At 38.0% G+C, this 17,748-nt stretch overlaps 1 protein-coding gene across 1 annotated transcript in view; it reads right to left on the bottom strand.

Annotated features, from left to right (window-relative positions):
- Positions 1 to 17,748, bottom strand: part of NCKAP5 (NCK-associated protein 5) — a 93,582-nt gene that overhangs the window by 63,273 nt on the left and 12,561 nt on the right. Inside the window, exon 2 of the mRNA XM_009703312.1 lies at positions 12,880 to 13,029. Within this exon, the coding sequence (XP_009701614.1) occupies positions 12,880 to 13,029 (150 nt within the window). The remainder of the gene's footprint in view (positions 1 to 12,879; positions 13,030 to 17,748) is intronic.

Genomic DNA, 17,748 nt, shown 5'->3' with positions numbered 1-17,748 from the left:
AGATCTGCTAAAGCTGGCTCACGGTGCTAATGCATTGTTCTACCAGGGCTAATACCCTGGTTTTCAAGAAGAGTTAATTAGATCAAATGAAAACTATGCCATGCAGCTACACTGCTTCTGCTACATGAACTATCTTGCATGGCAGGGCACTATTATTTATAAAGCTTGTAATATGGCCTCTTCCTCTGTTTCACTCATCCTACCTTAACTTAATCAAATTAATGTACATATGTATGGAACAGCTCTCTCTGCACGGCACTGGGGAGACACTATAATGTCTAACAAAATTGTTTTTATGATGATACAGATCAGATTTAAGGTTACAGAAAGAACATTCATTGCTTATTTAAGAAAAAGAATATTACAACTGTCATTATTGGTAATAGCAGTTAAAGTATAATGACATCAAATGCAATACAGGACTGAAGGAAATTACCAAGAAGGAGGCAACAGACTTTTCCCTGGCACATGCCTAAGGTCTAAAGAAGCAAACTCCATAAGGTTCAAAAGAAGAAAAAGGAGGAGCTATTGGGAGGCAAGTAAGGAGAAACTTCAGCTGTCAGCTGTTTCAGCCATATGACCTCTTCACTGAAAAGTCTGTCTCTGCTCATTTCCAGCTTACCATAAACTGTTAAGAGAAATGCTAACCAAGTATTTCAGCGGAAGAAAAGAAGATTTTAGCTTCTTCTGTCTAAATGCACAACAGTCTCACATAATGTGCAACCCTCAGACACATTTCTTCAGCTGACCTGAAACTGCCACCACAATAACTTTACAGAGGGCTTTGTCTAGCAAAGTAATCAATTTGTAAGTACTCTTTTTCTTACAATTCACCCAAAAGCTGAATGAAAATCTAGGTCTTACTTTCTTCCTGTTTTTAAAAGAACTTTTTCCTCAAGAACTTAAACATTAAGACCCATTTAAAATCAGAAGATTATTCTAGAGGAACAGACTATTTGACTGACTGAAGACAACAAGGAAACCTGCAGGCTTATTAAAGGGAAACAGCTGTAATTAGTAATTGAGCATTTCCCTTCTCCCACATAATTTCCAAGTCTTGGCCTTGTATGAGTATATACTAGCCAGAAGAGGAATAGGAAAATGCATGAATTACAAAGATGGATGAGTGCTGTGACCACATGTGATGGAAGGCCAGCAGTTATGCCAGGTATTCCTGTGGGAAGGGAAGAACCTCTGCCCTCTAGATGGCATTATGCACCTCTATATCCCAGATGCAACTGGAGAGCCCTGCCAGGCAATCTAGTTTCGCCACCTGCACAGGAAAACATCGGCACATACATCAAAAATCTCAGATGGCAGTTCTTGCTCTCAATGGGAAGGTGAGAGCTGCACAGAGGCAGAACAGAGGCTACCCTGGGGCAGAGACCCTGTTTGAGCTGTTTGATGTGGGAAGCAGAGGAAAGGTGCTTAGCCTGAGATGAAACAGAATGGAGGAGCTCCCTGACTCCATATGGGAAAGGCAACTTACAACTGGCAGGGATATGGGCAATACATGAAAACATATAATAAAAAAAAAGGTGGGGGGGGGGGAAACCAGATCGTCCTTGTGAAAAAACAAACCTCTCCTTCTACTTGGCATTTAATAGTGCTGCAGATCTTAACCAGACAAATGTACATCAAAAAATGTATGTATGCATGTAGCTATACATGTCCACGCATATAAGGTTACATTGTACCCATCTATAGCTGTTTTGATGATACAATGAAATTAATTAGTCAGTGAGTAATCAAGTATCTACAGAACCATCAGCGAAAGTCAGTCACACATAACGGACCAAAGTCAGACTATTCCACACTTGATTTATCTATTCTCTTTATATATTTATAACTAATCTTAAAATCTGTGCTTGTCACCATGACAGATTAAGCAGACTTAAAAATAATCGTTTGAGTATTTTCTGCTGTGGACCATTAAAGTGGCTGCATAATAAAGCCAGTGAATATTGAATTTCATGAGTACGTTAATCATGTAGATTTCAAATGTGTAGTTAAACATATGGCCAACACAGGAGCCAAGACCCTTATATGCTAGAAGTCAGTACAGCTCCAGTAATTCTAGTAATATGAGTGTAACTATACTTGTCTCGAATCCCAGCGATAATCTCCAATTCTGTATTTCTAGAAGACAAACAAAAAGGAAACCACTATCAAATTAAGAAAAAGTGCACCACCATGCAGACCTCATTACTGTTTCATCATTTTCCAAGGCCAGTAAAGAGAAACGAAAAGAGAGAAATTATTTTGTTCTCTAAGAGTTGTAAGGGATTCAGCTCTAACAGCTGAGGTAAATTAACTGGGATTTCCTACGCAGCCAGTGGAGAATGTCCACAGAATACTGGGATTTTCTTAATAATGTTAGTTTGACACGAACTGCAGCTATTTATTTAATTTATGAACCATACAACTGTCATTACTGTCAGCCGAATTACACGCATTAGTATGTAAATTAAAAATATAAGGCATGATTCTAAAATCTGTGTCACAGAGAATCTTTCCTCTGAAATAAGCGCCACTGGGAGCAATGAGAAGGCTCACAGAAAGTGCTTGTGTAGAACCAGGCCTGGAGTGCACACCTGAGAGAAACTATTTAAAAAAACTACTGAGCCTCACTCTCTGAAATGATAGATATGTTGGGATAAACACAGTCACCTAGATCTATGACATAGTGTTGGAAAATCTCATTTCATTCAGTGCGGAGAGTGAATTTTCAATTGTACCACATACCTGATTGCTAAAAAAGGTAAGTTACATTATCTACTGATTACGTGCAAAAAGGCACTATACGTGGAGAGAAGGGCACTGAAAAACTATCATTATTTAAATTACAAAAGTCAGACTGAAATATCAGATTCCTTCACTGCAACCTAGCAAGGACTCTTTGCAGAACACAGTTAACATTTATTTCAATCGAGAAAATCTGACAGGTTTAATAAAAGCAAGACGATTTTCCTTGACTTCTCTGACTTACCTTTTCTTCACTGACTACACCTATTTCTCAGACCTTCTGGCACCAAATCATTATTCTTGTAGCCATATTCAATACGTTGAACTATTTAAAGAGTGTTTGCTATGTCAGTCAAGTAAGTACCACAGGGCTTTCTCTATGGTACATAACTGTAAGAAAAGAGCCGTAGTATTGGAATCTGGAATACCATAGAAAAAAAATGAATTTATAATCTGCTTTTACAATAAATATATGTAATTACATTTGGTTGTGCTAAAATGAACATTAAATGCTTACCTATGTTCTCCTAATTTTTTTGTAAAAATTTCAGAGCTCAATATACTATCTTGAGGATCCTACAGTTTACCTACAGTTTTCCCAACTGCATGGACCATAATTTAGGCAAAAAATCAACACTACAGGTAAACTAAACGATCTGCTAAACAGTATCCTGATTAAAATATAAACGTGAATTAAAAACTGCATATAAGATATGTTTCTTCCTGGAAGATGTTAGATTCACTGCCTTGGAAAAGGATATTTTATGTTTATTTTATTTTATCTACCTTGAGAAGGTACAAATCAGGAACAGCATAAGTTACTCACTCTGCCTTTCCCACATGCCTTGTACTTCACTTGGATAGACTGATGTGTGTGATAACAGCACTGAAATATCTGATGCTAGAAAGCTAGTAACTTTTATCAAAACCTAAATTGACTGCATAAGCAGGCTAAAGGAGAAAAATTCTGATATGTAGCAAAATTCCCTTCATACAAGTAGTTGATGGGGTATGACATGATGTCACACTTAAACCAATTACACACAGTTTTTAAACTTAACAGAATAGGAACACTAGTCGGAACATATTCTTTTGAGCACTTTGCTGAATTAGCAAGTTTTGACTGCTTCATGGGTATCTCATAGTAGAAAGTAGACAGTCGATCTGAAAGTTTTCACCTTTTCAGTATGTGCCAAAACCTCAGAAGCTCTGCGTGTTGTGACCCAAAACATTTAACTTTTGAATCACTGCTGTGGTGCTTCATAGGAGATGCAATTCAATATTCATTTTTTCCCCTAGATTTAGTTAGAAAGGAAAACAATACCATCTGTTACTCAGACTAAAATTCCCAGGAGGCACCACGGTTGGTTTCAGAAACTAAGTATTTCAAGCTTTCATTCAACTGAATAGTCAGAAAAATGCAGACATGCATGGCCTCCTCCATGCCTCTTCCCACCAGTCATGGAGGCAATGACTTAATGTACAGACTTAATTATATTAAGGTACTCTCCCATTGCAGGAGATGAAACTGTTTGGTGGAAGAGTGGATCGGCAGTCTCCCTCTAATGATAGGAGCAAATTGTTGCAACAATAAAAAACAGAGCAAACCTGAACAGCTCTTCCTACATCCAGTGGGCAGAGCTATTTTCAACATGCCTGTGTAAATTCATATCCCTTACTAGATCATCTTGATTTTTGCATGCTAAAAAAGAAATTGCCATGAATTTCAACTGGTTTAGGGAAAAAAGCGTAAAAGGAGAGAGAAAAAAACAAAGTCCTTTTAGATCCTCAATATTTTACATGTCTAGAAGAAGTACATTCTCTTCTCTTAAATACTCATCACATACTAACCGAATTTAACTCTTTGCCCAGAAGAGGTTTCTATTAGTCTTCATCTTCTATATGAAGATATTATTTCTATTAACATCCCAACTGATAAGGTGCACCGACCACTGAAAGCCATTCAGTCTCTGTGCCAACTAAGGATAATGCAGCTTCATGCACTCATGGGCAGCACGTAGGACGGATGGAAAAGCCAGAGGGGAAGACCTGAACAGCAGGAGAGCATGAGCTGGCAGGAGGGAGGGTACAAACATCTGGGAAGGAGGTACATTTAAAGACTGCAGCAGGATTGGGTGAGGATAGGTGGCAAAGAAGAAAGCACCCCAGAGCACAAAGGCAAGGAGAAACAGGCAGCAGCCATAAGATTTCCTTCTCAAAGACTAGGAACAACTGAGCCACTGAAGACCTACAGCAGAAGAGTTCAGGCATTTACAGATTTTAGAGTACATTCAGCTTGATAGTACTTGTTTGGTTTTAATTTAAAATTTACTCAGTTCTTAGGAAGCTAAAACAGTTTGTCGATACTATTACCAGCAAAGAGCTGGAATAAACTGGGCTGTTTTTGAAACCAGTGATGCAAGTCAATGCTGATTCTTTATCAGCTACTGGATAAGTTTGGAAATAAGACTTTCCCTGCCTCATCATCTGATCCCTGACTATAAAAAAAAAAAAAAAAAAAAGACTTCTTAGGCATAGTTCAGTTCAGAAAACTAATTATAGAAGTCTCCTACTGAAAAGATTTAAAAGTAAAATAATCCAATAATTAGGATTAAGTAGGTTGGCCTTTGGTGGCTGATCAGCATAATGAATCTAGTTATGTGGATGGCCAAGGCATTGGGCTAAGAAGAGGCTTCTGGCTGAAGCAGATTAAATGTATTGGCTGGAACAAGACTGGTTGCTACAAAATATTTAGAACATTGCTACGAAATAAGTTTCATGATTTTTCTATGCATCTAAGTAAAGTGTTTCAAATTTCCTGTAAACCAAAGTGAAGCAGCCGACTTTCAACAAATAAGAAGTTCTTCCTCACAGTTATTTTCAGAAACTCAGGGTAGTTGTCCCTGCATACGGCATGTTTTTTTTTCCATGGAAAACAATATAATTATTCATTTTCTTACCATTTTACATTGTAGTACATGGAAAATGAACAACATAAAAGAGAATGGAAAATAATGTAAGAGCAAAATAAAAACCACAAGCACCCCACTCAAAATAAAGTTATCTTCCCAATCCACTCAAAAGAAATATGTACCCTTCTCATATTTCTTTTTTATCTTTTTTATAGTTCATTGATATCATGTCTTTCTTCCTCTGCAGGGCAGTAAAAACATAATACTGAAATACTTGACACACTTCCTCATTTGTTTAATGGTGATGATACAAGGGAAATTACCCCTTTAATATATTTGAACATTTAGCTTATTATCCTGAGTAAGTTTTGTCCCAAAGCTCAATTTATTAAAACAAAACACATCTTTCTATGATGAACTGCAAAGGGCAAGAGGGCAAAATTCTATAATTAAAATTCGAGTGGTTTCGTGACTCTTCCCTAGCAGATACTGCTTCTACTGCAGCTTAGTTTACTGAAACTTTCATTGAGTCTCACTCACCCGCAAGCAATGAGATTTTCACACATGAATGAGGCTTTTCATTTGATAACTTCAAGGTTACAATTTAATGCTACCCCAGTGGCTTGCTATTTGGTGAAAAATGCAAGGTTGTGAGCAGCCTTCAATCATTATTTTTTGAGGCCAATGGAACTTCTGGGAGGGAAGGGGGACACTCAGCAACCCAGGGTAAACACTTCCTTGTCGACAGCGTTTATTTTAATTTGACTGTAAATACTGCGTTTTTTACAAGGCGTTAGTTGTGCTCCAGCATAGGCTAAGGTGGGTAAATCATCTCCTCTGAAGAGTGGACAGTGCCCCCACATAAGCGAAACTCATGAATTCCCCACAACAAGGTGATGGTACCCTGCTCATCTAACAGAGGGGAGTGGAATGGGACCATGTGTGGCCAAATGAGGCATGCTCCTACAGCCATGAAACACAATAGGTGCTAGCAAAAATATGATGTTGCATCCTAAATGCAGGCACTACTCATTCCATAACAGATGGACATCTTGTCACAAGACAAGCATGGTGCACCATCTGATGCCACGTACATGCTGATTCTTGCCATACAGATCAACTTAGAAGCCTCACAGGAGGCAGCACACCTGTGCTCTGCTTATGTGAAAGAACTGTGGTGATTTCTGGGAGGAAGGGCTGTGGGCTCTTCGGAAATGCACATAAGAAGTCAATTCTGTGCCTGCCTTCATAGGGGAATCGGCACAGAGAGAGGGTTGGAGTGAGCAGAGGCAATTAATATTCTTTTTTCCTGCAGAGTGGATCTAGGATCTATAGTTTAGATGTTCCTTACATGTGGTAACTCACCATCTAAGAGCTGGATAGACACATCTAGACTCAAAGTCTTAATTCCACCTCTTCTGTAATCTGTTTTCCTCTTTGTTTCCTGGGTAAAACATGTTACTCTACCAGACTAAACCAGAGCATTACAGTCCTCTCATCTGACTTGTTTCCAGTTCCACGTCTTTGAGTCAAAGTGTAAGAATACATTCAGATGGAAGAAGCCAGAGAAAATCAGTTTCCCAAGGCATTTGACTGCGTGCCACATTCCAGCTCTTTACCTGTCCACAGACGTGGTACCAAGGCACAAATAGTTGAAACAGACTGTACAGGATGCAGGAAATTTGCAGCTGAGATGGGAACAGAATCCAGTCTTCTTGAGTCTTCATCCAGTATCTGCTCACACTCTCCTTTCTTTTTGAGGAATTGAGAGGAGATGCAGCGTGTGAAAGGACATAACACCACCAACAGAACTTGTGTATCTTACAGAATCCCTTTTTTACTGGCAAAGCAGAGCATCGTCCAAAACAACCTCCATTAAGTACTCTGTGGTCATGTAGTTTGGAGCAATCCCAGTCAGCTTACTTTCCTCATAATCAACCAAAAGCAAATGCTTTCTAAGGAAGTTGCACGATTGCAGTTGCAAAGAAGGAAGTCCAGAAAAGCTGGAACATTTCGTACAGTTAGACATAGTTAATTCATACTGAATTATCCTCACTGCATAAATGTCTGTGCAAATGACAGACTTTAATAAGCCTTCAAAGCTGACACAGTATTTATCACTGATTAAATTGTTAAAATCATAGTAACTATGGCTTTTACAGACATGTTTAGATTAAGACTGACACTAACTCGGTATATCAGTTTAATTCACTTGCAATTATGCAGGTGCTTGGGCAGCCTGTATTTCAGTCATTTAAGGCTAAATTGGGGCAGAGAGCCCATAGCTTCATATTGGATGATGAAGCTCTAGGACAGTCTTAAGGCCTTTATAGACACTGTTTTTTCAAATATAGAATATTCTCAAAGCTTTCCTCTGTGCACTGTGACTGTGTAAACTGTTTTTGCTGGAAACAAGAAACAGTATACAATCTTGGAATGAGAGTCCGTGTAATACCCAACATACCCAGGAGGGCAAATTAAGGTTTTGTGAAAAATTTCCAACTTACATGCATATGGCTTTGGAAATATAACATTACTGTTTTACTGTAATTGTGTATATACCTACATATACCTGAAATTGTTGTATGGGGGTTGATGCATGTCCAGAATAAATTATATTTTTTGTACATTTCTGGCTACCATTTAAAAAAAAATCACAATTCTTCTGGTGATGAAAGCAGATTAAAAAAATGAAATTCCACCAAGGAGTTGATATGTTATTCATCGTACTTCATTAATATTTCATTTTTTGCAGCACTCCAAATACACAAAGAAGTTATCAGATAATTTTTTTTTTTTTTTTGCTTTGTAAGAGTTCGAAGGCATTTGATCATAACTGCTGAAGCAAATTAAGTGACATTTCAAGAGCAGCCAACTAAAAATGCTGAAGGCACAAAGGAGTTTTGATATCCAGGAAATCACAACTAATTTCAACTACATAAAATGGGATACAAGACGGTATGAACCATTCGTTATTTGTCATCTGTTTCATTTGATTAGGAACGTATGGTATTTATCAGTCAGTAGAGTGGAAATAGAATTTGCTGCAAATGATAAAGGATGTAAAAAGATTATAGGGGAAAGGAGCAATGGGAGAATATGTATATACATTTCTTATCAAAGTATATGATAGCTTTCACTTGGGCTGACTACAAAGATACTTTATTATACTGATTTGTATTGTTCAGTGAGAAAATTTCTAGGGTAAACAGAAGTTAATAAAACCTAAAAGGTATTACAGAAATTTATTTGGCAATACATTTGACATTGACCCAAGTATAAGAAAAAAAAGAAATGTTAAATACAACACCACTGATACGGAAGGCTTTTCACACTGTCTCCCATAACATCTTCACAGGAAAGCTCAGGAAGTGTGGGTTAGATGAGTGGACAGTGAGGTGGATTGAGAACTGGCTGGATGGCAGAGCTCAGAGGGTTGCGATGAGTGACATGGAGTCTGGTTGGAGGCCTGCAGCTAGCAATGTTCCTCACGGGTCAGTTCTGGGTCTGGTCTTGTTTAACCTATTCATCAGTGACCTGGATGAAGGGACGGAGTGTACCCTCAGCAAGTTCACTGATGATACAACACTGGGAGGAGTGGCTGACACACCAGAAGGCTGCACTGCCATTCAGCGATACCTGGACAGGCTGGAGAGCTGGGAGGAGAGGAACCTGATGAAGTTCAATAAGGGCAAGTGTAGGGTCCTGCACCTAGGGAGGAATAACCCCATGCACCAGTACAGGCTCAGGGGTTGACCTACTGGAGAGCAGCTCAGAGGAGAAGGACATGGGAGTCCTGGTGGACAACAAGTTCATCATGAGCCAGCAATGTGCCTTCATGGTCAAGAAAGCCAATGGTACCTTGGGATGCATCAGGAAGAGTGTGGCCAGCAGGTCCAGGGAAGTTATCAGGTTATCCTCCCCCTCTACTCTGCCCTGGGGAGCCCACATCTGGACTACTGTGTCCAGTTCCGGGCTCCCCAGTTCAAGAAAGACAAGAAACTACTGGAGAGAGCCCAGTGGAGGGCAATGAAGATGATGAGGGGACTGGAGCATCTCCCTTAGGATGAAAGGCTGAGGGAACTGGGGCTGTTCAGCCTGGAGAAGAGAAGACTGAGAGGGGATCTCATCCATGTTTATAAATACCTTAAGGGCTGGTGTCAAGAGGATGGGACCAGACTCTTTTCAGTGGTGCCCAGCGACAGGTTAAGGGACAATGGGCACAAACTGAAACATAGCAAGTTCCATCTCAATATGAGGAAGAACTTTACTTTGAGGGTGACAGAGCACTGGAACAGGCTGCCCAGAGAGGTGGTGGAGTTTCCATCTCTGGACATATTCAAAACCTGCCTGGATCCGATCCTCTGCAACCTGCTGTAGGTGAACCTGCTCTGGCAGGGTGTTTGGACTAGATGATCTCCAGAGGTCCTTTCCAACCCTGACCGTTCTGTGATTCTATGATTTAAAGAAAGTTTTCTGTGAAAATGAAGCCTCACCCCTTTTTTTACACTTAGATTTGATAATTTCCTGGTCCATATCCAACAGTCCAAGGTGTTCCTCACATTGCCAGAAGTTCCTGAAGAAAACCACCGTGTACCTCATATCTATCGTGCTATGTACCTCATATCTATCCTAGTCCAGGAAGGGCAGAAACAATTTATTTCATGTACAGAACAGGAACTCTTTTCCCATATAGATATTCAAAATAAAAGAAACTAAATAATCTGCTATATTGTATATGTACCAGTAAACTACCCATTTATCCCCGTGCTGGTGGATAGATTTTCTCTTTTGGTACTTCATTCACTTGAAACTTAGCTCAGACTTATCCAACTTTTTTTGTTTTAATGTGATCAGTCAAGAGAAGTATAAACTAGAAAAAAACTTACCTGCTGAATCTCAACTTTTAAATAATAAAAACGTTACAGCAGTTGCTCAAATTTTTCCCTAGATGTGTAGTCATATACATTTATATACATGTACATACACATAGATACAGTCCCTCATTTCAAGAGAAGCTCACTCTAGCAATAGAATAACGAATATAGGTAAGGAGGAAGATGGAATAATTTTACAATGCTGTAACAGACTAGGCTACATCATGTCATGAGCTACACTTGAGTAATAAACTAATATGAAGAGATATTGAAAGATTTCTTAAAAGCGTTGACATTAATGAAATTACATTAATAGGCATTAATGGATTAGGTGCTACATTTTGACTATTACTTTTACTAGATTCTGTTTATAGGCAGTCTTCAGATTCTACAGTGCACAGATGGAGGATCAACTTTAGTAGGGTACTTTATTAGCTTTTCTGATTTTATTAATTGTGTATGAAACAGTAACATCTAATTATGTAAAGTAAGATTAAAGATTCTGACACCCACAGCACAGGAACTAACAAATAGTAATTTTTTGTTCCTTTCTATATAGACTAATAAAATATTTAGAATAATTACTCTGCAAATAGTAAAGGATTAGAACTGCTAATTGCATATAACTTAAAAAAGTATGTCTCTTAATTAACAAACCATAGCATCTTTGACATTATAATTTATATTCTTCAAGAGAAAAATCAAGTGCAAGAATATATAACACTAAGAACCACACAATTAACAATACTTTGTTTTAATGATCTTGGGTCACAATTAATGTTGTCTCTGCAGTTCATCTTTCTACTTTGATAGCTCCTTAGACTATTTATGTAGATTACTTCTTGAAGTATTTGCATTCACTAATATGTGTTTTTGAATAAGCCACTGCACAACATTGACATCAGTGAGGACACCTATTCACTGACCTTCCAGAACTAGATTCTGTCTGGGCAATTTGCCACAACTGACAAAGGCTGTGGTATTATTGAACAACTTCCTATCAACGGAGGACATAAAGAACTGCAACTGTCATGTAGACTGATTAAGAACAAGGCAAAGCAAACACAGATCATGCATATTTGGAAATAAAAGACCACAAGGAAACTACAGTTATTCTCTATTGACAGATAAAGCAAGACTATAGTAAACTGTACATTTATCAGAGTTTTATGGGCCTTAAAAATTCAGTATCATGTGTTTTTTCCCCAGGGCAAAATTACATTTAATCAATATTAAATGTGTTTATTTTACAAACATTCTAAGATTTTAAAGGAAAGAAAAACCGCACCAACTGCCTATACCTTTCATATTTCAGATTCTGTATTTAGGTCCAAACATGATTATAACTGTTCAAGTTTTACTTTTAACAAAGTCCTCAAGAACAAAAATCCAGAGTTTTCATTTGATCAGAGTACAACTCAAAATAAATATTATGATGCAAAAGAGACCTCATACTTAACCAAAAATGTACAGGCCCAGTGATGAATTCTTTACTTACTGAGACCCTACAAAGGCAAAATGCCACTAAGATCATTCTAAGACATTCATTTATTCATACCTGTAACACTACGTATATACTTCAACAAAAGAGAACGGAGGAAACACTTGGTAAGTTAAAAATATGCCTTTGTACTAGTTCAAAATTATATTAAAATATGCACAGTTTTATTTTTTTATACACATTGAAACCCATGCTTCTATCAAGGAGCACAAAGTAAGTTCATATATAGCGATTACAGTCTTACCTGCACCTTGTCCACGGTTGCCTAACAAAACTTTAAAACTTTTCCTCTAGTTAGGAATTACCACAAGGGGCACTATTTTGCACATCCTGATTTTCCAGAAATGCACTCAAAATGTAGAGTGTGCAGTTCTCCATGTGGTCTACAAGGAAACAGATTTTCCACAATCTAGTAGTAAAAAGATCTGAATTCTCCCAAGCAAGCAGTCCAGCAATTAAAAGTTGAGCAATAAACTATAATGAAGCAACACTGGTTTTATGACAGTTGTTAAACCATCTATATTAGTTTTAGAATATTAATAATTGAAACAAAACCAGTAAAACCACTTTTTCTTATCAAATGGTCTGACCTGAATTAAAATAATGTATGAAGTTCTTTTTAAAGATATCTGATGCTTAACATTAGAGAGGGATCCCTACAGTGGTTCTAAGACTAAGCTCCTTGTTCATCCTCAGTAAATGAATCATAAAAAAAACCTCCATAACGTGAGTACAGGTGAACTGTGAAAGATTAGATTTATCCTACAGGGTGATTCAGTGCCGATAAATGAATGAGGCAGGGGGCAGGGTGGTCTTTTATGTGTGAAACCATTGTACTTCTTACCTCCAGAGCTTTCAAACGATCCAACAGCAATTTTGTCTTTTCTTTTTCCTCTTCAGTGCTGCTGCTTTCACTTCTTGAATCTTCATCTGCTGGCGTGTGAATTTTTTCCATGCCTTCTTTACATTTCCTACTCTCTTCTGACAGCTTTTCCTGAAATGATATTTTAAAATGTCATTACTCACAGGTGCAAATGAAGTTAACTATGCAAATATCTTCAAACCTCCCTTGTATATGAATGAAAAAAAGACAGAGTAAGTTGCCAGTTACATGATTACAGTACTAAATAAGTGGAGTCATGAAGGGTCTATGAATCATGCCACTATGTCAATTCTGCAGAAGTGTATGCACAACTTGACTGCTACATCTACTGAAGATTTTTAAAAAGTGGAACTGATCACCTTGTTAATAAAATACCTTGCATTTTCTTCTTTAAAAGTTGCAATAAAATTGAGCATCCACCTTTCAATGGAAGCATTTTGCCACTGAGCTATAAAGCAGTTTTTTGAGGAAAAGCTAACATATGTTCATGCCTAATGTATTTCACCTTTCTTCATCTAGAGCTAATATTTGAATCACTAAATAATGGGTTGAAAACCAAACTACCACCTGAATACTGATTGAAGATCCACACTTATACATAACTGGAGAGACTCAAACTGGCAGCAAAATTTTCAGAAGTGCCCCAGCCCATTACAAGCCAGTCAGACTGGGCTATTACTAGCTGCTGCTGCCAAGTGGACTATGGCTGCTGAGTTTTACAAGAGGTCTATAAAAATCATAGGATTGAACACAGAATTCTACTAACTCCATTAATTATGTGTCCAAGTTCTGTTTTGAGAGAGAATGAGACAGAGCAAGCAAAACATCGAGACTACGGAGAGGCAATGTAAAATGTTGCCCAAAATGACAAGGCAAGCATAAGGGGAAAAACGAGAACTACACAGATGTATGGAGTGAATTATCATCTGAATGCAACACGAAATGGACAGTCTCTACCTTGTAAACCACGTTCACTAACTATATAAGCAGATGCAGTGTGACAACTAATGAGAAGATTAAGAATGGAAAATGTAAGGTAAATCAACATAAAATAACAGGTGTCAACACAAATCTAGAGAAGTCCTTTAATGAGTATTTAGTTTTCTTCGTGTGCCTTTTTGGTAATTTTTACATACAAAGGCACATACTTCCATGATCTTTGGCTTAGTTTGTAAGTGAGATGTATTTCTCCTTAACTACTACAGAACACAAACTCTGTCTAAGCATAAAAGTATGTATTTTCATGAAGAACCAATCCAGCTTGCATAACTGTGCAAACTTAACTCGTCGAGAGTCAACAGCAAGACATTATCTTAATTAAAACCTATAAATACAACTGAAATAAAAATCAGCACTGTGAATCACATTTCTAACAATGTCATTTTTAAATATTAACTAGCTTAGAAATTGACTATTACTATGTTAAAACTTTCATCAAGAATCAATTTTATAAGCTACAGGCTTAATCACTGAATACTCTTACACAAACCATGAGGCACAGATCTCATTCTGAGCCTCAAAACACAGACGTCAAAGAGCCATTCTGTCAGGTTTCCAGCATTAGTGCTATCCTGATCACAAAGGAACCATAAATACAGTAGTTGAAGGTTTTTTTCTTGCTTGCTACTCACTGGTGCAACGATCAAGCATCTGTAAAAGAGCCATTAAACCATTTTCCCTTCAAGCTGCCCTGATGAGTGCATTGACATAAAACACTTCCATGAACTCAGGAAAAAAATTGACAAAGGTATCTCTTTGATGTAATTCAAACACAAACAATCATTTTTAGGAGAGAATGTGACACGAATTAGATGTGGCTAACAACAGAAGAAAACATAAATTTCTGCACAGGGACACCTTTCCTGCTCAAACTAGAGGGCAGCAATTTCAAAGGACGGGTAGAAGAAAGCATAGGTTATGACATTTCACCACACAAAGAGGAGTAAAGCAACTTCTCACAAAGTAAATCCCAGTCGCCTAAAGAAGTAACCCATTCATCTTCTAATTACAAAATTCAATGAACTTTGCACACTAGTGGCATAATCAAGGATACGCATCCTCTTTTACTATGATGTGCACTAGAATACCTCAGGATGCTTACTACTGTTACCCCTGCTTGAGTGTACAAGTACAGCTCACATATTTTCAAAACTATTTTATTACTGAGTAATAATAAATGAGTTTCAGTGTTTCAGGCATGGGCTAAAAAGGTCCCTGATATGTCACTTACCCTACCTGGAAAAGTTGCAGAACCCTGGAAAACATTCCTAATCTTAGAAATTGTGCTTAAGCATGCAATTTGCTGAGGGCACTGCCCCATCACTTTAACCAGTTCTACCTGAGCGATGTACAGTAAGGGTAGAGTGGAAAATCCACACTCAAGAAAGCAAAGAAAACAGGTGCTTCTTAAGCATCCTTTGTGCTTAACGTCAAGTCAAGTAAGACTGAGGATGACAAAGGCTTTTGGAATGATGGAATCCTCTTAAGAGTGAAAAATCTGCTAATATCAAAGGTAGCTGCCTGCTGGGGGGAGGCAGGAAGGGGCAGAGGGGCAGAGAAAGATTTGCAGGAGGAAATGTGTATCTCCTGCATGATGCTGATCAAATCCTACAGAAAGCTCTGGAGTGAGCATGCTGAAGGAAGCAAACAATGGCATAGAGCAGCTTCTTCCTTTTTCCCTCCCTAGATTCCTATACTTCTTGTGTTACCTTAAATAAAGACCATCTTCTGAATCTTCTAAACAGTCTCTGTTGTATGCATCATGTATTGCACAATTAAAGGCAGGCTGGGTTTTCGAGCTGAATAGCAAAATACTCTCCAGCTAAACAGTCCAGTGAAGGCAGAGTAAGTGCTATTCTGCTGATCAATGCAGTTTCATTTCTGTGAAAAGGTAACGGATGGAAATGGTGCTCTGGAAGTAAGCCGGACAGGTAAAAAGAAAAAGCCCCCAAAAAAAGACAAAAAAAGCAACAGTCCAGCTCTTGGTCTCCCCAGACTAGTAAGAGTTTAAGACACAGGCTTGTACCACGACAGGATGCAAACACAGCAGTCTGATGAGAATTCTACAGTAAAGGCTCATCTTCCTCTCTAATGCTCTGTGTCAACAAAGAGACAATAACAATATTAAATATTCAGATCTTACTAAAAGGAAACTAGGATTATGCTGCTCACTCTAGACCTGTTCCCACAGAAACTAATGAGAAACTCATAATCAAGTCCCACATTGTGTACGCTTCTCAATCTGCTTTAAACTGTCATTGCTTTTCTGAAACCAACAATATTTTGCAAATCTTAAAAGACATCCTGCCCTGACCATTATTTCTAAGTATTCAGTTTGTTCTATAAATCAAACAAACAGTACACTGATGATGAACCCTTTGATCAAACACCACAGGCCCTATAGCCAATAGAAAACAAGAGATGAAAACAGACCCCGCAGTCTGGAAATGGCAAGCTTTCTACAATCAATAAGAAGATATAAATCACTGAAGACATTGATCTATGAAGCTGTACAATGCAGTGACCTGACTGAGACTTATCAGAAAGCTGGTTTTCAGTTAGCTGAGGTAGGAAGGAGCAGTATAATACTCCCTCTTTCCACTAATAAATATAAGTAAGAACAATAAATTAAGACAGCAGGAAATCCAGGTGAAATTACACATGATAATTTACTGGAATTTGTAGAATATAAAGAAATATGTAGAATATAAAGCCAATCTTCTCCTTTCCACCTACCTTTCAGAATACTGAACAAGAGTTTTTTCACTGTTTATAAACAAAAGGAGTAACTATAGTGACAGAAAAGATCATATGGAAGCTTTCAAAACATAAGAGACCAAACTGCCTATTTCAGGAATTACCTCCTCCTTCATCCCAACAAAGGCAAAAGGCTGCTGACCTTCTGGACAAGGCGTTAGTCATTGGGATCCCTTTCCTCTAAGACTCTTCACCTTTCCAAGGAACAGTCAAGCTCAAAGGGACACTTAGCCAGCTATTTCTTAACCGTTATTATTTCAGAAATTATTGTACTTTTAAAGTTTTATTGGTAGTACCTTAAGTTGTCTGTTCTGTGTCCCTTCTTTCTTCAGATGCTTTCTAGGAATTACACTACATACACACAGAAAAAAAAACTGGAAAAAAATGGGCCCACTTTAAAATATTTCAATTTGTTAACTATGAAATTTCAAACCAAGAAGAGTAACTGTCAGATGACACAACGAAAAAAAAAAGGTAGCTAGCAAGAATCTATTCTAGATTTTCTTTTTCACAGTGAAAACCATGATTAGGGAGTAACTGGGATAAGGGCTCTTCTCTGGTAGTAACAACAAATACATGATATGAAATGTTCATATAGTTTCACAGGTAACTCATGTTCCAATGTTTCCTAATTTGAGATTTTACAATGCAGGAACTACCTACCCAAGGAAGAAGTCTTTAAGAAAATGGAAATCATCAACACTGTTAACCAGCAGACGGGCCTCCATGGGAGGAGACCAAACAGAAGGAGCAGCAGCACAGCACCTGCACAGCTCTCAGCAACGGGAAATGCAAAGTCCTGCACCAAGGGAGGAATAACCCCGTGCACCAGTAGAGGCTGGGAATAGAGAAGATGGAGCCAGAATCTTCTTGGAAGTGGCATGTGAAAAGACCAGATACAATGGACACAGCTTGGAACATGAGAAATTGCAATTAGATATTAGGAAAACAATTTTTTTTAAAATTTTTTATTCTCATGAGGGAGGTTACGTGGTCACTAGAACAGGTTACCGAGGGAGGTTCCTGAATCACAGAGATATTGCAAAGTTCACTGGACAAGTGGCTATAATAATA

This window comes from Cariama cristata, unplaced genomic scaffold (assembly GCF_000690535.1).
Source record: "Cariama cristata isolate BGI_N322 unplaced genomic scaffold, ASM69053v1 scaffold5377, whole genome shotgun sequence".
Lineage (NCBI taxonomy): Eukaryota > Metazoa > Chordata > Aves > Cariamiformes > Cariamidae > Cariama > Cariama cristata.
The sequence above is the reverse complement of the archived record's forward strand: the minus strand, read 5'-3'. Positions and strand labels throughout refer to the sequence as shown.